The sequence below is a fragment of the Bombyx mori genome, chromosome 12 (genome assembly GCF_030269925.1).
Source record: "Bombyx mori chromosome 12, ASM3026992v2".
NCBI lineage: Eukaryota > Metazoa > Arthropoda > Insecta > Lepidoptera > Bombycidae > Bombyx > Bombyx mori.
This window is the reverse complement of record NC_085118.1, coordinates 4833017-4859817: the sequence shown is the minus strand read 5'-3', so window position 1 is coordinate 4859817 and position 26801 is coordinate 4833017. Positions and strand designations below refer to the sequence as shown.

Below are 26801 nucleotides of genomic sequence, written 5' to 3'. Positions count from 1 at the left end.
CATTGCAAACCTAATTAAAAAACCATTAAACGTTTTAATTATGCTAATATCATAGAGTTACTATGTACTTATTAACTCCATGGCTAATATATGTTATGCTAGCAGATAAACATCACATTGACATATGTGACATTGACATTTTATGTCACGCAATGTTGACTTTGACAGCTTTGATTTATTTTTTGCTTGTATTTGTTTTTATGCCACTTGCTGCTTTGCTCGCAGCAAAATTTAGTATTGTGAATTTAGTGACTGACAGCGGTGACTTAACATTTTGATATCAATCGATACGCAATAAAATTAGAACAGAGTTATTTAAATTTTAGTATTTGGAGAGCCAAAATCAAAGCTGGAGTGTTGAACTTAAATTACATTCGCAACGATGACAAACACGTTTGCTGTTTGTCTACTGTCTCTAACGTTCCTTTGTTGTACAAGTAAGTTTTTAATATTTTCTGTCTCATGCTTCAATCATTCTACTTCAAAGACTGTAATTAAGGCTGACCTTGTCGTGCTTAATCCAAATTAAGTAAAATACGTAAAAATACTTGCAATAAAATTAGGAAACCGTTTTTTCGATTTCCTACTACTTACATCATTAAATTTTAATGCAAAAAATACGTTACTCTCACTTTCTGATTTTAGTTAGAAGTAAACTGTTCTTCAAACTGCCTTAAAGGCGTCAAAAAAGAATACATTGATAATTTCTCTTGAATAATACAATTTCCAATGCCTATGTGCTGGTAAAGTGGACACCATAATATAATTTAAACAATAATGAAATGAGGAAATAAACAAGTAATGGGCTATGACCAGATCACAAGCTCCTAACAAAAAAGGTCCATGTTTTGGTCTACTTTAAAATATTTCAAATTACATTAAACTCTGACAGCATCATTTTAAAGGAACTTTAAATGAAGAATCGTCATTGTTGTTTATTGTTGTTTATTCATTGCAATTTTTTAAATTGGATATGTTTCATAGCCTTAAATTTCTAATGGAAGTTCCAAGACAGTAAAAATCCATTTTAGCTATTATTCAGCACTTAGAGAATAAACACATGTAGGCTAGTGTAGTATCATACATAATCTGCTACCCTAGGTTGCATCATATAGCTTTTAACATAGTCCATGCTAAGAAAAACGATTTTTATCAAAATGGTTTTCTTCTTCACTAACACCTTTCATAACTGAGAACTATTTCCCTCAGTCTCAGATCGATACATAAAACTTCTAAAATTTTAATGTTACTATCCTTTTCTCTGGTTCCCTATCTCCTTCCCATAGTTGTCATAAAAGGTAATTACGGGTACCATGGCATCATTCAGCATTCTGTAATTATGACACTGCCATACTGGGATCACCAGCTAGCATACACTAGTGGTAGAGTGTATTGTAAATCTATACATGTAGACAGTAGAAGAAGCAGTCATGTGTACTGATTTGAAGTTATACTATATACTATACAAATAACTTTGACCTCATGTCTCAAGATGTTTGGCCACTATAAACTGACAATCACTTGACACCCGTGATGACCATGACTGCATTTATTCATGTACACAATAAAAATAGAAAATATGATAAAGACAGCAAAAAATTTGCAACTAAACTAAAAATCTATCTCTTGCCACTTCTACCTATTAGTAATAATTAGAACAAAAAAAATGTAATAATATAAATAGTGATGGCAAATGAATCATTCCTAACCTACTAAAAGCTATTATATTTCCTGTTTGCGTAAGACAAATGAAACAATAATTGTCCTTGAATATGTCATTGAATCTTTAAATTGTTAATTATATGTTGTGAAAAAATGAACATATTAAAATAATAATCGCCATAAAAATATATCTGGAACAGTCCTAAAGGAAAGTAATTAAAAATGTGGTCTGAATTAAGAACTTCCTGTTGATGTCAGCTGCTTATTAATCAGAACACACAGGCCCAGAGAGAAATATGATAAGATAATGAGAACAAATAACATCAGAGAATCATTAAGTTTGACAGGACAAGTGTTTTGAAACCTTGGTGATGCCGCAGGCAACATAACATCAATGTTGCTGCCCAGTTAAAGGCATAAAGTTGAAGTCTAAATTGCATAGAAACAACCTTCCTTCCTTCAAATGTTTATTTAATAAACAAAAATGTTCTTTCACTAAAATTCAAGTAACAGAGTTACTGTGTCCCTGTATAGATTCAGAAAAATAGAAAATTAGGTAGAAACAATTAATGTAACGTTCATAAGCTAATTACAAACAAGCAGCCTTTCTCTTTTCCTCTGTTAATAGTTTAGATTTTGTTATAATTCTGGTTTTTCATGTACAAGAAAGTACACAAAAACATAAGTGCACTAAAAAAATTAAAAATAAGTAAACTTAACCCTCTGTTCTATCTTAATGTTTATATTTATCATAACATGACAATATCCAATAACATGCTTATGGAATGACAATAAGATGGCCGGTTCACGGTTTTGAAATTCTATCAGAATGCTACAAGATTGTCTGATTTTTCTCGCATTGGTCCGATCTTCATTTGAACTTAAAATGAAAATAAACTAATATACATGCCCATCATACGAATGTTTGTTGTTAAAATACTAATCTAAAAGTTGTATAACAAATTGAATTGGCACAAAGTCAACAAATAATGAGATATTTTTATTCATCACTTTCTTTGTCTATGTACAAGATTAGTGTAAGACAAAACTACAATAAACGATCATATAAAGAACAAATAGGTACGTGGATCTTGACAATTTTTTAAGGCGTACAGGAACGAATGCGCCCCCTGCGTACTTGGTGTTAAGTGGTTTCCGAAGACCATAGACAAAACGTGACTGCCACAACACATTAAGACATGACATCTAATTCTCAATTAGTAATAGCCCCTAACACAAGAACGCATGGCTTCTTGGGGGGTGGGAAATAGGCAAGGTGGTGATACCTACCCGTTAGGACTTGCAACGCGCACTCCGACCAGTGAAAAATTGTCTAGCGGTTTAATGCAAACATGTTTCTAAATAGCAATCTGTTTCGCAGATTTGTCGTTTGCGCGACAAGTACCGAAGGAATGTGCTAAGGGACCACAAGTATGGTGCGAGAGTCTAAAGTAAGTTGAAAAACAGCATTTATATTCGTGATATATTATTTACGTGTTATTTAATTAACTATGCTATACTCAAATGTTAACTAAATTATTTGCAAACATAAAAGTTGTTTAATTATGTATATTGCCATTTTAATACACAATAGTAATAATATAGGCATATATAAAAAAATATATATTTTCTAATTACTGTGACGTGAACATATAATAATGTTATTTTCTCCGTCATGTTTGGCATTATATCAACATTAACGATGTTAAATTTAGATCAATACCTATACAAAAATATGTATTCTTGCATACGCAGGACTGTTACAGAAAACGTATCGCCTCTAACAATAAAATTTACTTAAGTAAATAATGATTCAATAACGGTGATTCAGAAACAATTTTGTTGGGCTGTGTACATAATAAACGTTTTGAGTCATTGTTGATAGGCGGGGGGCTGAATGCGGCGCGGTTGGACACTGTACGGCGACTGTGTGGGAGAAACAAAAGCCGGATGTTTCTGACAACGAAATATCATCGAAATTCGTGAAACTATTCCGAGGACTCAAAGATGTTAAAGACCTTATTAATGAGGTAAGTTTAAAGACGTAGTAAATAATGAGAACTTCATTCACGGAATTTGAAATGAGAAGCTGGGTAGGCAAGCAGCGAGTTATGGTAATAACTAACGAATAAGTTGTGACTGACTCGGTAGTTAGCGGCTCTGAAAATTGCGCCTAGGGTCGTAGGTTCGATTCCTGCATAGGTCAAGAATTCGTGTGATGAACAGGTATATTTTATTTAGTTAGGAAAATCGTTGGTGGCTTCTTGTACTGTCTTATGGAAAGGAAGTAGCTTTAATCAAATGTAACTGCGAAATTCTGGGCGTTTCAATATTTTTTTTCTATTTCGAGCTGATTCTCAAACCTATGAAATTTGTCGCATCAAGCGATTAGGGCATTAGCACGATTGTATATTGAACATAGATATTACATCTATGGAATATATTTATTATTGACTAGCTGACCCGGCAGACTTCGTAGTGCCTCAATCGATAAATAAAAGACCTAAGCTTTTGCATAAAATAATCTTAAAACAAACAAATTTAATCCGTCCGACGGAGGACACATCAAAGGAAAAACAAAATTGTTATTTTTATTTAATTCCGAGCATTTTCATATTTATCTACCTTTTAAACCTTCTCTGGACTTCCACTAATAATTCAAGACCAAAATTAGCCAAATCGGTCCAGCCCGCGGCGCCATCAAAGCGGGCTCTCGGCCCGCTGAACGAGGGAACCGGTGGTCGTGTCGCTGGCGGCCGCCGGTCCGGCGTCCGTGGGACGGTGGGATGGATGTAATGTGCTCTGCGTCAACCCTGTCCCGCCGTTTCAATAGCCCCGGCTGGGCTCCGGCCCGGTCCGAGGTAGGGCGCCGGTTGTGAGCGGCAGGAGTTTTTAGTGAGGTTCAACTCCCACATACCCCACCTGCCGCGCGGGTGGGGATCAGGCGATTTCTACTGTGGAAAAAAAAAAAAAAAAACGGTCCAGCCGTTCTCGAGTTTTCGCGAGACTAACGAACACCAATTCATTTTTATATATAGAGACTACAGGTTCTAATAGAAAGCGATCAAAAACGTACAATTTCTGAGGTTACAGTGTTATTATATAAGGCTGGACACTAATCGTTGTTTTGACCCACTGAGTTTCTCGCAGGATCTTCTCAGTAAGTCGCGCTTCCGATCCGGTGGTAGATTCTGCGAAGCACGACTCTTGCTGGGGTTCGTGTTAGCAACGTCGTCAGGTTTGAGCCCCGTGAGCTGACCTACTAGTTTGTTAGTGATAAATTTTGCTTCAAACCGATTAATGTTGTTCGTAAAGATTAAAACAGTCAAAAACTTTGTTTTTTTTATTATTTTTTAGTGCTTAGACGGCTGAACGACGGCTCATGGTCTACTTGGAGTTGAGTCGTTACCGAAACTCATCAATGTACCCCACCTACCTTGAGACACAAGTTCTAAGTCTCATTTTCTATACTAATATTATAAAGAGGAAAGATTTGTTTGTTTGTTTGTTTCGAATAGGCTCCGAAACTACTGGACCGATTTGAAAAATTATTTTTCCATTAGAAGCCGACATTGTCCCTGATGAACATAGGCTACTTTTTTTTTATTTTACTTTATTTTATTTTTTTGGTTTCATGTGTGTTTTAATGTTTCCGAAGCGAAGCGAGGGCGGGTCGCTAGTCTATAATACAGCAGTTACCCTACCCTTCAAACCGGAACGCATTACTGCTTCGTGGTGGAAATTCCTGGGTGGTGATAATACCGGGCGAGGTCGCAAGACGCCTTCCTACCAGTATATACCTTGCTTACCTGACGATTCTTTAATATTATGATGAGAGTTTTAGTTAACCAGTATATTTAGGTATATAGTAAAAAATAAAAGTCTCATTTTTCCAACTTTGAAATCTGTCTTGGATTAATCTGCTTAACAACGGCTATAAACATAGAGTTGCTTATTTGCATGCTGTTGGGGATGAATAGGTTATTGTTTTCCGTACAGCGAGGAGTAAGACTTCCGGACCAAAGACCCTCGACAGCTTTGACAAATCCTTTTATCGAGAGTGCAACCTGTCTTTTCGGACAATTCGACTTCGAGATCCATTTGAAGTTTGAATAATTTGCAGAAACAAATATTTCACTTTCAATATAGGAATATCTGGCTGCGAGCATCGAATCGGCGTGCCAGGATATCCAGTATCCTGCGATCGCGAAGATATGCAAAGACAACACGGCCCAATTCGAAAATTACATACATCACGTTCTCAAATCGAACACATCGGCCGAGACAATGTGCAAAATCGTCGGCATGTGTAACAACATGAAATTGGACAATATTATTTCGTTGAACGTGAGTTTTGTTATTCGATTTTCGATTTTTTTTTTGTTAACAAACTTTTTTTTTAAACTCTTTTTCATTTTAAAAAATATGTAAATTTGACTTAAACTTTATTTCCGCAGAAGAAAAGCACCAACGTGCCCGTCAAGCATAAAGGTAAGATTCGTTATGACTTTAAATATGTCACTAATAAAGTATAGAATTTTCTAGAATTTTCGCGAGTCGTACCTACATAACATACCTAATTAAAACTATTATACTTTTACATCATATTCTTTACGACGTTACGAATACTTTACAGTTTTCTTCATCACTGACGATCGTCAGTCATTTAAAGTAGTTTTTAAATCATACTGAATTATTTAATAAAATAATAACATTTAATAAAGTAATTTAATAAAATTCAATATGAGATTCCATTAACAAGTTCACGCCATAATAGAATTTGGTGACTGTTCATACAAAATATCGAAGTGAATATGAAAACATTAAAACTACGTAAAACAAATGTTTCGTTTACATGTCAATACAAATAATGTTTGTTCAGGTGTAACGAACCAAAAAAATATAATAACATTGCAGAACATAAATTTTCAATACATATCCATGTTAAGTTAACATTTTTTTTTTTTTTATAAATATCCGAATATTTTACAGATCAGCTCCTTGGAAAATCCCGTTGTACTTGGGGTCCTTCGTATTGGTGCAGTAATTTTAGGTAAGGCTTACGTATTTTGACTAAGAAGAATAATAAATAAAAAGGTTTACAAAACTCAATATAATATAATAATAAAAATAATAACATTGAATTATAAACCAACAGCGTATTTCAGATTCAAGAAAAAACAAATTCGTGTGAAGAGATATTTCTTTCTCGAGTACTGCCGCTTAAAATGACAAAGCAAAATAATAAATATATATATAATAAATATAATAAATAATATTTAAAACGTATTGAGTTAAACTAAAGCAAATAGTAAATAGTTCGTAACGAACGCAACTAATTATTTAAAGAGTAAAAACACATTAATATTATCACTTTAATAATGACCGGTCGTTAGTGAGAAATTATGGAACAGGAAATGAATAGTTTCTAAGAAATTCTTTTTGAAATACAACAATTGTTGTATCGCTTCTTGTATTTGAAGACCGTTATATGCGATATGTGAAATTTACTAGTGGTAGGACCTCTTGTGAGTCCCCACGGGTAGGTACCACCACCCCGCCTATTTCTGCCGGGAAGCAGTAATGCGTTTCGGTTTGAAGGGTGGGGTACCTGTTGTAACTATACTGAGACCTTAGAGCTTATATCTCAAGGTGGGTGGCGCACTTACGTTGTAAATGTCTATGGGCTTCAGTAACCACTTAACACCAGGTGGGCTGTGAGCTCGTCCACCCATCTAAGCAATAAAAAAACAAAAACTAAAATATGCACATATATGCAAAAGTGAAAAAGATGTTACATTTTGTTGCAGAATATAATTTATATATTCTGTAGTTAGACTGAGAATGGTTTTTTTTTTTTTTTTTTTTTTGAATCCGTTTACGGATACCCGGTCCGCGGGGGTAACGAACCGGGTTATGTCGGACTCCGGCGCCTCCTGAGAGGAAGAGGGGGACGAGAAGGTCCTCCACCTCCCCGAATTCCTCGCAAGAGACTACGCCTTGAAAAAGGCGCGCGAAGCACTTGCCCCGCAGAACGACTACCGACTAAACCCCATCGAGCTCCACCACACCGGCTACACCAGACCTACGGTACCGCAGTGCGCGCCGAAAGTCCGCCTTCGCCGGTACCCGTCCTGATGATAAGACGGGATTTCATCTCCGGGAAAATCCCGAAGGACGTCATTTCGGGAGATACACCGTGGGCGGCGCACAGGAGCCACCTTGCATCGCCCCACCACCGGACCGACAGTCGAGTACCGGGCGCCCCCGCACCCGCCACCTGATAGTCCCTACGGGGGCTGAGCGGGAGCTTCACGCCCGCGCCGGCCATCCCGCCTTCTGCGCTGAGGTGCTGAAGAGGGATCCCACTCCCTTTCACGCTCCTCAGCCTCACGGGACGCCATTACCAGGTCACAAAACCTGGCCATGGCCTCCCACGAGCCCTGATCCTCTAACATGCGGGCGACGACAGCCCGCAGGGAGAGGTTTCTCCCCAGCACCGCGACGAGATCTCGCCGCGAGTGCTCCCAACGCGGGCACGTTTCGAGCGCGTGCTGCGCGTCATCGTCCGGGTGCCCGCACTGGTGGCAGCCCGGGTGTGGCTCTCTCCTGCAGACCTTCCACAGGTACCTCCCGAAACAGCCATGTCCCGAGAGGACCTGCGCAAGGTGAAAGGAGAGTACGCCGTGACGCCGATCCGACCATGCCTCCAGCACGGGCACCAGGGCCTCGAGGGTGCGCCGGCGGGTGGCCGAAGTTTGGCCAAGTTCTTTCAGCAATCGCTCTCTCCACTTAGCGTATGCTACATGACGCGCAGCACGCTTCCACCGACCGACAGCCGACGGGCCGGGCGACCGTCCCCGACTCAAGGCCTGCGCCTTACGCCGATATACCGCAGCCAAGATTTCGGCCTCAAGGTCCCAGGGTAGGGATCCAGCGAGAGCGCAGGCCACATCTTGAGAGATGGTGCGGTACCCCCTGATGACCCTCACCGCGAGCGCCCGCTGAGCTCTATGCAGCAGAGCCGCGTTTCTCGCGGAGAGTGCGGGCGACCACACGGGAGCACCGTACAGGGCCATACTGCGCACCACCCCAAGGTACAGTCGCCGAGTACCGGCGCTGCATCCTCCGACGTTGGGAAGAAGACGGGTCAGCGCACCTGCCGCCCCCATGAGCCTCGGAACCAGCGCTTTAAAATGGTGGTCGAATCTCCATTTGCTGTCCAGCACGAGGCCCAAATACTTGAGCTTCGGCTGGACAGCAATGGTGACACCCCCGACTACGAGATTCGCGCCTTGAGGTGGCCCTTTCCGAGCTGAGTGAAAGCACACTGCTTCGGATTTTTGGAGGGCCACCTCGAGGCCGAGTCTCTTTATTCGTCTTACCACAGTTGCCACTGCAGCCACAACCAGGACGGCTGCTGACCGGTAGTCGTCTCCGCGAGCCGTCACCAGCGTGTCGTCAGCGTAGCAAACCACTTCGACGCCAGGTAGGTTAGCCCCGCGGAGGACCCAGTCAAAGCCTATATTCCAAAGGAGTGGACCCAGTACCGACCCTTGTGGAACCCCACGCGACACTGTTTTTCGTCCCCACCCACTCCGCTCGGGGAAGATCACCGCCCGCCCCGAGAGATAATCCTCAATCAGATTACGGAGACCGGTGGGGACGCGGTGAAACCGTAATGACTCCACGATCGTGCTCCAGGGGATCGTGTTGAAGGCGTTGGCAATATCAATCGACACAGCCAACAGTACACCTCCCCCAGAGCACGCCTGGTCGGAAAGATCGCGGACCCGTAAGACCGCGTCCACGGTCGACCGATCTCTCCGGAAGCCATATTGGTTGGACGCGAGATCCGGCCCAATGTTCTCCAGGTGCTGAACAAGACGCCCGGCAACCACACGCTCAAGGAGCTTACCGGCCCCGTCCAACACTACTATCGGGCGATACCCGGAGGGCTCGTCTCTAGGGCGACCGTCCTTCGGGATAAGCACCAGCCGGCCCGTGCGCCACGGCTCCGGGAACCTGCCCTCGCGGAGGCACCTGCTAAACAGCCTTCGAAGTGCAGGTCCCAAACCATCCTCAGTTAAAGCGAGAGCCCATGCTCGACTCGACAGACCGTCGGGGCCTGGTGCTGTACGCTTCACGCGCATCCTCGCCACTGCCGCCTCAAATTCCGCCTGGGACACACCTTCCAGCTCTCCGCCGTCAGCGACCTGCGCCGTTGCCATTACAGGGGGGATGAAGGCCGTTCGGGATGAGTCCGGAAATAGACCCCCGACCACCCGGTGCAATGTCTCGGGCGGCAGTGTGCTGGTCGTAGGTCTCCCCCCCCTCCTGCCTAATCGATGGTAACTCGAGGGGCTATTCCAACTACTCGCGGACCGGTAGGTGAGCTCGCGGTCTCAACCTGAGAGAGTTTGCTAACACTGGCCTTAGCAAAAGAGCGGAACCTACCACCGGATTGAAATCGCAACCCAATAAGATGATCCGGTGCGAAGCTCAGTTGGTTGTGTCTGTGGGTTGGTTCGCACGGTGACCAGTGGTTGAAGAGCCTAAAAGCACCGACACCTGATGTTAAACTGTTGCCGGACCCCAAGAAGTTACATCAACTTAAAGTTGAAGTCTCAAAGATTAAATAGTATTTTAACTTTGAAATAAGAACATAATATGTTCATATCATATTATGATTCACACTTAAGAATAACGGTGTCGACTTTACACACGCTACAATCAGTAATTAATAATAAGAAATATAAACAATGAGACTGATATGCATGCTTATATATGTTACATAAATACATATGTATGTGTACATATATAGATACTGAACATACAAAGAAAGAGTAAACAAAGTTGTTTATCACATGAGCGTTTTCCCGATTTTGGGAATTGATGCCACGACCCTCGGTCCAGCAGTCAGGGACGGTACTGTGCCATCATGTCAGTTAAAACGTACGGGAATTGTAACAAAATGTTACTATATAGGGATTAGATCTGACGAGCTAGTTATAAAAGATGACCCACAGATAAAATGCAATTATACAAACAGAGCAATACACAACCATTGCCTAAACCCCTGCCGAAGTCGTCATAATGTTTTCCATTAATTAAACAATCTCACTTTTCTTATCAGTGCTAAAACTGTACTGATAGGAAATAACCGAGGTGACCGTTGAATAAAAATACGTACATCGTACTTTTTGTCCATTTAAGGATGTACGTTATGCCAATTAATTTTTTTTGATGATATGTTTTTATTTGGTTTACATATTATTTGCTTCCGAAACTGCCAGTATTATTACTCAGTAGTTATATTATGTACTATGAGTACATTGACCTGTCTATTCCCAAACATCGGTTCTCGCTTTGAAACGATTACAAAACAATGATTACGTTCGCCTTTCAGTCGTTCAATAAGTTCCGGTTACAATGCTGTTTGTTTTCTAAGTAAAACAGTTTAAAATTTTAAAACGCCAACAATGAACGAAACTCACGTTCGATTGTCATTGCTCGAATGTCTTTGCTCTTAAATGTTTTATTGCAATTTCGGTAAGGTATATTTTATGTTGTTGTTTGTAATGCATTATTATTATTATTATTTTTGTTTTATTGCTTTGATGGGTGGACCAGCTCACAGCCCACCTGGTGTTAAATGGTTACTGGAGCCCATAGACATCTACAACGTAAACGCGCCACCCACCTCGAGATATAAGTTCTAAGGTAGTTACAACGACTACCCCACCCTTCGAACCGAAACGCATTACTGCTTCACGGCAGAAATAGGCGGGGTGGTGGTACCTACCCGTGCGGACTCCCAAGAGGTCCTACCACCAGTGATTACGCAAATTATAATTTTGCGGGTTTGATTTTTTTATTACACGATGTTATTCCTTCACCGTGGAAGTCAATCGTGAACATTCGTTGAGTACGTATTTCATTAGAAAAATTGGTACCCGCCTGCGGGATTCGAACACCGGTGCATCGCTACATACGAATGCACCGGACGTCTTATCCTTTAGGCCACTACGACTACGTAAATGCATTATTAGAAAAATGAAGTAAATGCATTATTAGAAAAATGAAAAATAAATCTAGTGGAGAGATGACAAATGGGTCCAAAGTACATTATTGTGGTCTCTATTAACTAACGTGGATAAATAAGCGTGTAGTAAACCCATGGAGTTGACCCGAGGCTGTAAATTGATATCTGTCGTGAACGTATTCCGTAATAAGTGCTTTTTAAAGTCGTCGATGACAGATCTCGGTATGGACATTGGCAAGACAAGGGGCCATCTATAAATTACGTCACACGAATTTTAAGACTTTTGAACCCCTCCCCCCGTCCTTGTCACAGGTTGTCACATTTTTATAACCCCCTTCTGATGTGACGTCACACATTATTTCAATTTATGCTTGTAGGTAAGTTAAATGACGTTGCATGAGAGATAATCTCATAGCGAGAATGCTAAATTATTAATGACTATAGTTCAACTTCGTGGATTTTTAGTTTTTTATTTATATCTAAATTTCGCGTTTAATATTTTAAATTTTAACATGTGACTTCACTAAACTGTTGACCCCCATGCCCCTTGTCACACTATGACACACAAGATGATGACCGAGCTTTGCTGGGTTTTTTTTTGATAACGCCATCTTGTTGTGTCTTTAAAGCGGTTAGTTGCCCTCAATTATGAAAAATAGTATTATTATTCGCCAACAGATGTCGGAAAGAGTTGATTATTGAAAACACGAATAAAACAACATTTTCTGAAAATAAATCGAAGCTAGATCGATTTATCGCCCTCGAAATCCCCTGTATACTAAATTTTATGAAAATCGTTAGAGCCGTTTCCGAGATTCAGATTATATATATATTAATATACAAGAATTGCTCGTTTAAAGGTGTAAGATTTCGTTGATACCCCCCCCCCCCCATCAACGTGTGACTTAATTTACGGATGACCCCCAAGGCTTCTGTTTATCGAACTACATTGACTCTTCACCTTGACCATGCGGGTGAAGCTGCGAGTAACAGCTAGTACAATTAAATTTAAATCACATACGGTCGTGTTGGAAACGCTCGACTGGTCTTGTCACAAATGCCATTGAAACTTAGCTGAAACTTAACACTTGCTCAGTATCTAGGGGCATCACGGAAGGATTGGACTTCAGATAGACCGCGAGTTCGTATGGTCAGCTCAGCTAAAAAAAACAATCACGAAAATGCCAGGCACGCACTTCACCTTTAGGTCACGAACGTATTGCCTTCTACGTGATAAAAACATTCAGATGTACTTTATCTACATATTACTACCACTGCTATGACTGCTCGTTTTCGCTAAAATAAATTGCAATTTATTGGTTTAGTTTTCAGTCAATAGTTATGGTGAATACTTGTTTTTTTTTTCTCTTCTAAATAGATAGTTCGTATAGAGTTATATTTACGTTAGAATATAGTATAGGAGAGTATAGTAGTAGAGTATAGAGTTATATTTATAGAGTTATAGTTATATTAGTTATAGGTTCCCCGTGAGGTTTTGTGGTGGAGCATGAAAGTGAAAGGAGTGCCAGGGAAATACCAAAGGCTTGTTCGAGCTATGTACGGTAGAGCTAGTACGTACGTACGCTCCGCAGCTGGCGATAGCGAAGAGTTCAGTGTGGCGGTAGGCTTACACCAGGGATCAGCTTTAAGCCCTTACCTGTTCATCCTAATAATGGATGCCCTAACATCGGACATACAGGAAGAGGCGCCTTGGTGTATGCTGTTCGCTGACGACATTGTTCTCGTTGGAGAGGAAGGGCCTGAGATACAGAGGAGACTGGCAAAATGGAAAGAAAGGTTGGAAAACGTGGGTTTGAAGAGCAGTCGAACAAAAACCGAGCACATGTTTTGTGATTTTGGTGGTTCTTCAGACTTCACGCCAATCGCCTTACATGGTGTATCCCTGCCAGCCTGCTCCGACTTCAAGTACCTCGGCTCTATACTCCAGAACGACGGCAACATAGACCGGGACGTCACTAATCGAATAAACGCTGGTTGGATGAAATGGCGACAGGTCTCTGCAACAGCATGCGATCGTAGAATGCCCCTTCAGCTCAAGGGAAAAATTTACAAAACGATCATTAGACCTGTCGTGCTGTATGGATTTGAGTGTTGGGCGACGAAAGTAAAGCATGAAAGAGGAGTGCATGCGGCAGAGATGCGAATGTTGAGATGGATGTGTGGAGTGACAAGAATGGACAAGATAAAGAATGAGTATATCAGAGGAAGTGTGAAAGTGGCCCCGGTAAGCAACAAATTAAGGAGCGGACGGTTAGCGTGGTATGGACATGTGATGCGTAGAGAGAAGATGCATGTGACTAGGAGATGTATGGAAATGGTAGTGCAAGGTAGAGGGGGAAGAGGTCGATCGAAGAAGACATGGATGGAGTGTGTGAATGACGATGTGAGAGAGAGAGGAGTGAGTGTTGAGATGACGGCTGATAGAAGAGAATGGAAGAGAAAAATTAGCTATGCCGACCCCACTTAGTGGGATAAGGTGGAGAAAAAGAAGAAGAGTCATAGTTAGTTAAGTTATAGCTTACGTAAATCCTTCCATCTCCGTTTTGAACTAACTTATATATAAAGCAATCTAAACATCCTAACGGAACACTGAACATCTCTGTCCAATTAGACTGTACTAGTATGTATATAAGTCAATTTGGCTTGGTACCACCACAGCATTATGTATATTTGTTCAAAAGCTCATGAAACTGGCGTAAAGAGTGTGTTAGTCGTAAATATATCTGTTGAAACTGTGTGTCCTATATAAATATGTTTACGTACAAAGCACTGGCCGAGAATGCAACGCTACGCCTCACTGCATCAACCGCGTGTGGTCCAAAATGACCTTCCCGGAGGACAACGACAACGTATGCCAGATATGCTTGGACATGGTGAAGCAGGCGAGAGACCAACTACAGAGCAACGAAACTCAGGTATAATGTTTTTAAATAATGTATATTCTTAGTTTTCTTTTGTTTATTTATTTGGGAAACCAACAGTACAAACATAATATATCTATACAAATAAATAAAATTGGAGTGTCTGTTTGTAATATTGAAATAACCGCTTTTTACTACATGCATATGAATATATATACGGTACATACACCAAAATAACATTTTTTACAATTTTTGTCTGTCAGTCTGTTTGTTCCGGCTAATCTCTGGAACGGCTGGACCGATTTTGATGAGACTTTCACTAATAGGTAGCTGATGATATAAGGAGTAACATAGGCTACTTTTTTTAGACTAACTTCGCCCCGCGGCGTCACCCGCAGCTATTGTCGTACCGCGCGCAACATGGCGGGACTCGCCTATCAATAATAAAATTTAATGTTTCCGAAGTGAAGCGAGGGCGGGTCGCTAGTTATAATATATAAAAAAACAGCTAAAACAATAACCAGACAAGTTTCCACCATCAAAACCACATATAAGTAGAAAGTAAACAAATGAAAACAGAGAAATTTATAAATTTAAGATTACAAAAACAAAAAAGAAGAGCAATACAATACGCACATATGTACATCCACCTTTATTTTGTGTATACATGTGTAGCTCACCTTAAAAATATTCCAAAATAGCATTTCTGTAAGTTACGATTTCTCTAAGCTATTTCTATATCTTATCAGCACATCCAATACATTCGTATGACCAGAGGTTATTTATTAAATGTCAATAAGTTGGTTGTGCCGTTGATCCCAATATGAGCGAACTCATTCTTCTCGACCTGCTCTTATCACTAATTCCCCGTTATCCGATAATAATTGCATCCTCAGGTTAATTTTCATATCACTCTCTGTTCTTATCGTGAAGCCATCATGTATTTCCATTAAAAGTTTCTATCCTTGGATAGCTCTGATAGCGTTGAAGCATAAGTCAGATTTCTAACACTGGTTCGTTTTGTATTTCTCATGGGACTCTTAAACTACCTCGATTTTAGAGCATACTAGCGACCCGCCCTCGCTTCGCTTCGGAAACATTAAATTTTATTATTGTTAGCCGAGTCCCACTATGTTACCCGCGGTTATTGTCGTACCGCGGGAGAAGCCGCGGGGCGAAGCTAGTCTTAAAAAAAAGTAGCCTAAGTTACTCCTTATATCATCAGCTACCTATCAGTGAAAGTCTCGTCAAAATCGGTCCAGCCGTTCCTTGTTTAGCCGGAAAAAACAGACAGACAAAAATTGTAAAAAATGTTATTTTAGTGTATGTAGCGTATCATTCATATGTATGTAGTAAAAAGCGGTTATTTCAATATTACAAACAGACACTCCAATTTTATTTATATGTATAGATATATTAATTTTTTTTTAATAAAAACTACACAGAAAATTAGTTAACGGATTCTCGCTACCACCAAACATGATAACAAAATAATGAAGCCCGACAAAGCCCAATTAAGTTTGATTATAGAATTTTTCACTTTGAGTTTATTATCAGTACAAGCAAACATTACATGAACTTCTCTCGGCATAAAGTCGTCCTAAGTCAACGCCCGATAAACTTAACCTCTGCATTGTGAACGTCTCTAATAAGAACGCCTGTAACAAGCAATCTGTCGGCAACAATGAAACAATAAAAAAAACAGCTTAATTTTTATTGCTTAGGTGGGTGGACGAGCTCACGGCCCATCTGACGTTAAGTGGTTACCGAAGCTCATGGACATCTACAACGTAAATGCCGCCACCTAACTTGAGATATCAGTATAGTTACAACGGCTGCCCCACCCTTCAAACCGAAACGCATTACTGCTTCTCGGCAGAAATAGGCGGGGTGGTGGTCCTACCCGCGGGGACTCACAAGACGTCCTACCAAAAATAGTAACCAGGATAATCACTATTTTTGTAAAATAACCAATTACGAAATTTTAAAACCGTTCAATAAAATTTAATCATTTGTGTTACCTACTGGTTCACAAGACACTATAATAATATACTAAATAAGCAAATTATAATTTTTGTGGGTTTGATTTTTATTACGCAAAATTATTTCCCGTGGAAGTTCCTGAACATTTATTGTTGAGTATGTATTAAATTACAAAAATTGGCCTGTGAGATACGAAAATTGGCAGAGTCGCATCGGTTGATACGAATTCACCGGTCATCGTTTCCTTTAGGCCATGACTATTTACTTTATTTGCCTTTAGTTATTATTAAAATGTTACAAAAAAGTAAAAAATTATGGTGGTACTCACTTGTGTGTGCTTATAAGACACCCTATCAAAAGTGATTTATTATTATCATTAGGCCTTTTTTCACATTGATAACAAAACCACACTGCGATCTATTTTGTCAGTATTGTCAATTTATTAGTAACTAGCCGTACTCGCCCGCTTGGCATTTAAAATTAACATTATTGTTTCTCACCTCCACAAAGATTCTCAATACTAACGCCCCCGCAACTGGTGTAGGGAGTCCAACACTCATATAAATATTAGCCTATCCATTAAGTACGCGTATTTTCTACATGGATACCAAGTTTCAAGTCAATCGGATGCATGGTTCAGTAATTATAACGGAACATCCGTAAAAACCACTGTAGATTTATATATTATCTATATATTAATACGTGAAGCAAAAACTTTGTACCCCTTTTTACGGAAATTGCGCGGACGGAGGAGTATAAAATTTCCCGCACTCGTAGAGAATATAGAGAAGGAGTGCAGAATAATAATAGTTTTTTTTTAATTATGCATAAAAATACACTAAATCAATAAATAAAAACATTACACACACTACCACTATGTATTTGACACACACACGCATGCACACTATTTGTTTAATGTCAAACTTCTTATTGCTTAAAGTCTGTGGTCAAATTAAGAATAGATTAAATAATTGTTTCTTTATTAATATTTGTCTAAGGTGTATTTTTGGCGAAGTCTATGGTTATAGAAGAATAATAGTTTTTGAAAATAGAATCATAATTGTGTACAAAGTTATAATTTCAATTAATTATAGTCGAATTTCGACTATTAGTTAGTATAGAAACTTCACTTTTCCTTTTTTTAATTTCAGGAAGAAATAAAAGAAGTATTCGAGGGTTCGTGCAAGTTGATTTCCATAAAGTTCGTGGCAGAGGGATGTATGAAATTGGCCGATGAGTTCGTGGTCGAGCTGATTGAGACGCTCGCTTCAGAGATGAACCCCCAAGCCGTGTGCTCTGTCGCTGGACTCTGTAACAACGCTAAGATCGATCGGCTGCTTGTAGACTACGTAAGTCAAAGACAGTTTAATTCTTTTAAAGCTACCGCTGGTTATTAAGAATCTAGTACGAACGAATCTAGTAGTCGTCGTGGCCTAATGGATAAGACGTCTGGTGCATAAGTGTTGAGGCGATGCACCGATGTTCGAATCTCAGGCGGGTACCAATTTTTCTAATGAAATACGTACTCAACAATTGTTCACGATTGACTTCCACGGTGAAGGAATAACATCGTGTAATAAAAATCAAACCCGCAAAATTATAATTTGCGTAATTACTGGTGGTAGGACCTCTTGTGAGTCCGCACGGGTAGGTACCACCACCCTGCCTATTTCTGCCGTGAAGCAGTAATGCGTTTCGGTTTGAAGGGTGGGGCAGCCTTTGTAACTATACTTGGGACCTTACAACTTATATCTCAAGGTGGGTGGCGCATTTTCGTTGTAGATGTCTATGGGCTCCAGTAACCACTTAACGTCAGGTGGGCTGTGAGCACGTCCACTCATCTAAGCAATAAAAAAAAAAAAACACTCCGTGCGCTAAAGACAAAGTCAAATCTCGAAAAAAAAGAAAAAAAATGTGAGCCGTCACGGGACGCCTGGCAGATGTGAAACGTCGACATTATTTTGTAAAAGTAATCTGCAGAAAAGAACAGATTGTGATAGGAACTAAATATGTCATAATGATAAAATAAAATATTACGAAAAAATAATTTGTTTTCAAGTAAAACACAGGTTATGTATACTGTGGTAAACAACACTGTATACACTACGGAGTATACACTATAGGTATCCGAGCTCAGTTTAGCGAGAGAGATGGCTTAACGCCGGATCGAGTGGGAGAGAATCGCACAGTCGATTGCGCATGGCGACGCGTCGCCACGCCAGAAATCGGTTTTACGTGCGGCTATAAATGTTTCACATCAAAAAATGCTTCTCTTTTTCAATTTACTCACAATAATAATAATAATAAAACTTTTTATTTGACACTACATCTACAGAGTAAACAATATATAAAGCAAATAATAGACGGTGACATAAATTGGCGGCGCTGAAAGCGATCTCTTCTAGGCAACCTTGCAGGGAGATGCTTAAGGGTAGTGCATTCCATAAAAGGACTGCTTCAACCGTAAAGGAATGGTCATAAAATGACGTCCCGTGAGCCGGAAACTTCAGCATTAAATTCTTAAACCTATGTACAGTTTCATATTTTAATTATCGAGATATTAAAGATAATCGCTTATTTATTCCAATTAAATTAAAATGCTATATCAAATAAAATTATAAATACTAAATTATTGTTAAATATAAATAATTTTACTAATCAAAGAAACACTATGAGACTGATATTAGTTAAATGACAGAAGTAGTTATGCAGCGCATAAAATGCAAATGATTGTTTGTTTTTAATTATTTTGCAGTTATTTTCTTTCCGGTTTAGTATTATAAAAAATATGATTCTAGTTTGTTTCGTCAACTATCTACTAATGTAAACTTTCTCATATTTATTTAACAGTAATATATATGAGACGCACACAATACATTATCATCATAACGTAAGTATTCTATACAAAAATCCAAGGAAAGAAAAAAAATATGCTTTAAATAAATTTAAACTATAAAAAAAATTCCCAGTAGCTTTATCACACCACAGTGATAATTGGCCACTGAATAAGCCGTTTGCATAAAAATATTGTAATTTAATATCTGCCGTAGTGTGTTTTGTGACTAATGTTCACGATGACCGGGTTATCTTTGTCGATAACTTCGTATTATTTATGTCGCTCAATGACCTTATGTCATGTTATTTTAATAAATGATACGTACATATGTAATCATTACTTATCGTTTTAATGAACGTCTACAATACGATAGAACGTTTTTCTTTGTATTTATGCTGTTGTGTTTAAAGTAAATAAATATGGAAGGTTAATAACGTACTTCCAATCTTGATTGAATGAGTTAAATAATTTGAAATTTATTATACTATATACAATGTGTCCGGTTACGGACTAGCGATAATCTAGATACTTATAAAACAACTATTTTAATATACAAATACAGCATAAACTTGGGTCCAACCCGCCTCCACGATAAATGGCAGCCATTTTGTTTTTTTTTTAATGAAATTTCTCTACGTATGTATAAAAAACATCATATCAGTAAAAGTTTGGGTTTCACTGCGATAAAATAGGCTTATTCGAGGGGTAATAATACTCCTGTATGTCATTTACACTATAAAAGAATGTGTTTACTATCATAAGTAAAAAAATACGTAAATTAACAAATTACTGCAAAATCACTACCCGTAGTCGTGACCTACCCATAACATTTAGCGTGCAGGTGGGTGGTTGGAAGTCTGTGGATTAAAAGAAACAGATATTAGTTTAATAAAAATTAGATAGCATATTGTACGATTCCTATTTAAATTTTGATTTAAAAACTAAAATACTTAAATAGGTTTTTTCGGCATCAACTTAGTAGAGAATTTTAGTACTGCCACTACTAACTTGTAGATATTGCCTTGTATACAAAATCCAATGTATAATAAATAAATGAATTTCTTTTTTAGTTCAAATTGCGGGAAATAAACCTCTTTAGTTACTATTGGACATGCCATATGTTTATTGATGGGAAGAGCTAGAAGATACCATAAATCACTTAAAAACCAAAATAAACCAGAAAACCATATTCAAATTAATCATTTTTTGCGGAATATGTAAATTTATAATAATGCAGCTATGCAAATATTTAATTAGTCATTTGGGACACCACACATTTGATCTTGTGTGGAGACGAATTTTTTTTTTCTTAGGCAAATGAGCACCGAATCAACTGCCACACAAAATTCCAAGGACTCAGTGAAGTCTGAATTTCTTGTCGATTAAATTAGAATCAACAAAAAAAAATTTTATTGAACAATATACACATGTATTTATTTCGAAAATTTGTACACAGAACGCCCAAAGAGAACTAAGGGCCGGTTGTTACAATTGTCAGAAGACCGTCGGTGTTGTCAGGAAGAAGTTTGACGAGACCAAGTATGAAGACTTTTTAGTGGGACTCCTGCAGGTAACTTAAAAAAAAAAACAATATTAACTAAAATGAAATGCAATCCTTCTAGTTTGTGAGTCGTGTGTTTGTTATCCTTCACAGTTTGAGGGTAATATATTGGTGAAATATTTTGAATAAAAAAATATAAAAATTTATAGTTTATGTCCCGTAGAGCGATTAAATTTCTGAACTATGAACGTGTAGTTTCTCTTCTACATAATTCATACATAAAAAAAGTTTTAATGAAAATTTACCACTGTGTGTATTTTAAAATCCAAACATACTTAAATTATTAAATTGAGATAATTATGTATATTCAATTCAAGGTATGCCGCAACATGGACTCATTATCCGACTCTTGTTCGATGCTGATATTCAAATACTACGAGAACATTTTGGAAGCCGTGAAAAAGGATTTAAACCCCGAAGGCATCTGCCATGTCAGCGGACAGTGTTCGTACAAGTTCCATAATCACGATGAGTTTACGTTCCCTGAACAGATGGTCCAGTATTCTGCGACCGAGTAAGTATTATCCAGTTATATACTTATATATACGTAACTATACTTGAGACCTTAGAGCTTATATCTCAAGGTGGGTGGCGCATTTACGTCGTAAATGTCTATGGGCTCCAACTTAACACCAGGTGGGCTGTGAGCTCGTCCACCCATCTAGCAATAAAAAAAAACTTACTATAGAACATTTCAGTAATATTTATATGGTAAAAATAAAGGAATTATCCTTTAGGGAATTTTTACTGGTTCATACAGGCAGAATATTGTACACAACTGAAAGATGTACTACCACTGCTACTAAAATTGAGAAGAGAAAAAACAATTGTATCAAACCTAATTTGATACACAAGATACATCATAATTATTATAGGGAATAATTAAGGAAATACTTTGGTTCATGAATTAATCTACCAAAAATATCATATTCTTTTAACACGTTAAACGCTATACTGGAAACCATGCTTAATTAAGTGGGCCGCATCGGACACCGTGGGGCTGCCATTTGTCTTCTCTCTGGAATGTCGCCCATTATTTTTGAGTTATTTCTTGACAATATTTGCGAAAAAAACAAACATCTCAAGAATTTTTGGGCGATTATTGATAAATTGATGCGGCTCTAAAGTAAGGCCAACCAGACGAGATAAAAAATGTAAACAAAGTTTCAGGAGTAAAAATCATTTTTATTTAAATAAATTATTACAAAGTTCGAATTTTAATCGCTATCATCTGTACTAGACAAAGATGATTCGTCGGAAGAGTCCGAGTCAGCTGTGTTTATGATAAAACTATCTATTGTATTATCAATCATGTTGTCAATATTGCTATAAAAATTGTCCTTAAAATTCGAACGCAATCCAAACAGGTATGAACTTGTTGACAACTGCGGTACTCAGTGCTTTCCTGTACCACGAAACACACAACGACAGCTGTTGTAGACCAACTGACGCCATAACTGCGCATACGAGTGATAAGGACAGAGATAATAATCCCTCGCTATCGCAATGTAACTCAGTAACGGTCCGCTTGTTTACGTTTATTATCTCGTCTGGTTGGCCTAAGTTTAGGTCAAAATATGTCCAGATACCCGTCATGGCGTTCTACGTGCTAAGAGAAACATTCAAAATATCTTCAAAATCCGTTTTAATACGTACTGTCGACATTGTGAATTTTCATCCAGGAGTTTTGTGTATAGTCGATAAAAAGATTTTTTTTATTCCTTAAATGGGTGGATGAGCTCACATCCCATCTGGGGCTAAGTTACTGGAGCTCATAGACGTAGACACTTCCACAGTTAAGGAATAACATCGTGTAATAAAAATCAAGCCCGCAAAATTATAATTTGCGTAATTACTGGATTACTGGTGGTAGGACCTTTTGTGAGTCCACACGGTTATGTATCACCACCCTGCTTATTTCTGCCGTGAAGCAGTAATGCGTTTCGGTTTGAAGAGTGGGGCAGCCGTTGTAACTATACTTGAGACTTTAGAACTTATATCTCATAGGCGGGTGGCGCATTTACGTTGTGGATGTCTATGGGCTCCAGTAACCACTTAACACTAGATGGACTGTGAATTCGTCCACTACTGCTTCACGGCAGAAATAGGCACTATATAGCGCTATAAATCGGTTTTCTAATGTTCACAGAGATGTTCCGTGCGAATTTTGCGAACAGCTGGTCAAACATCTGCGAGACGTTCTCGTCGCTAATACTACTGAACTCGAATTCTATAAAGTCCTTCAAGGTATTTGTTTTTGGCTTTCGATTCGGATACGCGATCCAAAATATTGTATTCATTAGTATTCCTTTGTTTCCAACTAGTATAACGGTTATGGGAGAAGAAAAATAATTAAACTGAATAAGACAATTGAAATTTTATAAAATATCATCACTCACTTGATTGATTTTCGATTTTAAATATTTTATAATGTCAATTAGTTCTAATTTAACTTTTTATTTTTGTTTTAAATAAAACTTTAATGTGTTGATCTGTACAACAATGCTTCTTTAAACGTCTTTACGTTTAAAGATTATCTTATTGTAATTTATAATAGTTCCACTCAATCAAAATAGAAATCAATTTCGCATCACTTTTTAATTCATTCAACGCTATATTTTTTATCTATGACATCGCTGCTTTATAACAACCCATACCATTAACACCCCTCCCAACTGCTTCAGATTAAATAGAGTAAGTACACTATCTTTACATCTATTTAAAGATCATCTTATTGTACTGAATGCCATATTTTTTATCTATGCTGCTTTTTTCACAAAAATTTTTATCTATGTCACCGCTGCTTTATTCACATAAATTGACTTTTTGGCGGGAACGCGAGGAGTGAAGTTGTGTGATTTGTTTTATTTTGTCTATTTAGTGTTTCTTCAGGTTTAAATGTGTAATAACGGTGGTTTATTAACTGTTTAATATCTGTGAAAGTGCACAAATGTGGGAAAATGAAACAAAGCTGCTGGAAGTAACTTCCCGGGTTCCTCCAAAAAGTCCACTGAAAAAATCTCAGTAAATGACCACCATTTTACTGCGATTATATTTCATCCCATATCGTCTCATTTCATTTAATTTCATCCCAGTTGATAAATGTCTCAAATTAATCATCTTCATTTCATTTCACTCCACATTATTATTTTTCATAAAAATAAGAATATAAATTAAAATAAGACATGGCTTAAAGGTCTTAGTTACCAGGTCAAAAATCCTTTTAAAAAAAAGGGTGCGTGTACTTATGTACGCGCGTAAGAAGTTATACTTTATTTTTATTATTATTATTTTTTTAAATATTAAATTATTAATAATAAATATTTAACTTTAAAAAATGAATGCTAATAACACTTATTTTTACGAGTGTACATGCGCGAAAGTTTACCTGCGGCTATATTCAGACTCGCCAAGTTACGTCGGTCGTATTGTAATGAGCGATTTAGTGGGCAACTTCATTTCTGTTAATTTTGTGTCACGGTGCGCGCGCATCGTAAAATTTCACTCTCATCAATTTTTCATAACGCGTCTAAAGAAGCATAACAAAAAAAAAAAATTTATTCACATTACCACCCCACCCTCCTCCCATTTATATAAATATAGTACTATTTTCCACACAGGCCTCTGCAAGCAAACGGGAAAATTCAAGGACGAATGTCTACACTTAGCCGAACAGTACTACCCGGTTATCTACAACTTCCTAGTGTCCGATTTGAAACCGGCTGAAACGTGCAAAATGATTGGGATCTGCGGTAACCTCACTAGCGCGCCGATCTCGCCGCTCGTGGCCAGGGAACTGGTCGTTAAAGTGCAACCTAAATTGATTGGCGCTGAAGAATCAAAGGTAAGATTTAAAAAAAAATGCTCAATGTGTGAACGGACTTAAACAGACGAATTCAAATCTTAACTATAAAAATCATCAGAGGACAAAAATCCGATTTCGAGAAAAGAAAAATGTTGAATGTTTCATTTGGTTCACAATTTTGGTAAGATCATCAAGGATTACGTATTTTAAAACCTTTGTATTTGGCCAATGGACAACAATAGTGCCCGAACTACAGCCAGGTTTTAAAGTACCTTCAAAATCATTTATAACGCGCAATAAATTTAAAACGACTGCCTCAGAGCGGCGCTGCCATGATGAATGATGATGATGAATGAAATACAAGTTCGATACGTGAATATCTAAAGAAAGCGTCAGAACGGTTCTTTGAAAAAGCCGCGCGACACGATTGCCTTCTTATCATGTCAGCCGCTAATAACATATCGGACCCAAGCGACGCAAAGACGCCGTCGCCCAAAACATGTCTCGTCGAATGTTCCGGATCGACTCTCGGTGCTTTTAGACTCTCCCAGCACCACCGGTTATCGATCTCGACGAGTTAATTAACACATAGGCACAGCCCACTGAGTTTCTCGCCGGATCTTGTCAGTGGACCGCAATTTCTTACAGTGATGTATTCAGCGAACCACCGCTCTTGCTAAGGCTAGTGTTAACAAGTCCTCTCATGTTGAGCCCCGTGAGCTCATCTACCAAACCGTCTGTAATTGGAATAGCTGCTTAGGCTACTTAGATTAGGTAGAGCAACAAAACATACTCGCTCAGTGTTCGGGATATCGGTACTGACCCCCCAGTGGCTGTTCGTTCCAGATCGCTCATGTACCGTTAGCAAAACAAGCGGAGCCGGCGAGCGCGGCGGTGCCCGTGCTCCCCCTCGAGCGCATGTTCGTAGCGGCGCCGCAGAGCAAGGCCGCCTGCGCGTTCTGCCAGTACTTCCTGCACTACTTGCAGGTGCAACTCAGCGACACCAGGACCGAGGTGAGTCTCACAGTACGGTCAACCGGTACAACGCGTTTGAAGGTTTGAGATAACCGTTTTAAATACAATCGAGATTTCGATCGCGATGTCTGTGGGCTACGGTAGCTATATTATACACCGCATAAACTGTGGGCTTTCCGTCTTAGAAAATCGACATCAGACTGGAGTAGTATTGATGGAGCTTTTCTTATTGTTTATTTTTTTGTACATAAACTAAATTGTCTTAAATATTTGTCTTAACGGTCAATAACCTCACATTCTCATGTTGCACTTAAGTTTTGGCAAAAAAATTATGACCGACCGCCTGCCTGTCGTCAACCCTTCTTGGGAATGCTTTTGTAAACCTTGGACCTAGTTTGTATTAGCCTCGGTCAGGTTTTGGCTCTTAGTCACCTTCTACGACACCCATGAGCTAAGTTTGGGTTGGGGGTATTCTTAGGCTCCTACCAAACGCAACTTAGGAGCCCACCACACGCAACACGTGGAAGAGGTATACCTAAGAAGAGATGGATGGATTGCGTGAAAGAGTATATGTGTAAGGGGGAGTGAGCGAAGAAATGTTATATGATAGAGGAGTATGGAAGGAGAAAACATGTTGCGCCGCACCCACGTGACTGGAAGAAGGGCAGGAGAATGATGATGATGATGATCAATAACCTCACACTGGTTACGTTCAGTAATTTATAGTATATATATTTTATTTATTTTTGCATAGATGGGTGAACGAGCTCACAGCCCACCTGGTGTTAAGTGGTTATTGGAGCCCATGGACATCCACAACGTAAATGCGCCTTGAGATATACACTTTGAGATATACATAAGTTCTAAGGTCTCAAGTTCAGTTACAACGGCTGCCCCACCCTTCAAACCGAAACGCATTACTGCTTCACGGCAGAAATAGGCAGAGCGGTGGTACCCACCCGCGCGGACTCACAAGAGGTCTTACCACCAGTAATTACATTATTCCTTTACCGTGGAAGTCAATCGTGAACATTTGTTAAGTACGTATTTCA

The 26801-nt window shown here is 38.9% G+C and overlaps 1 protein-coding gene across 1 annotated transcript in view; it reads left to right on the top strand.

The window, feature by feature from the left end:
• Positions 1–260: 260 nt before the first annotated feature.
• The window catches only part of Sap-r (saposin-related), a 42303-nt gene continuing 15762 nt past the window's right edge, over positions 261–26801 (top strand). Inside the window, 15 exon segments of the mRNA NM_001043366.1 lie at positions 261–437; positions 3044–3072; positions 3074–3106; positions 3109–3113; positions 3548–3692; positions 5812–6009; positions 6120–6153; positions 6655–6715; positions 14496–14643; positions 17724–17921; positions 20865–20978; positions 21287–21483; positions 23119–23216; positions 24590–24813; positions 25621–25788. Of these exon segments, the coding sequence (NP_001036831.1) occupies positions 383–437; positions 3044–3072; positions 3074–3106; positions 3109–3113; positions 3548–3692; positions 5812–6009; positions 6120–6153; positions 6655–6715; positions 14496–14643; positions 17724–17921; positions 20865–20978; positions 21287–21483; positions 23119–23216; positions 24590–24813; positions 25621–25788 (1707 nt within the window). The 5' untranslated portion in view covers positions 261–382.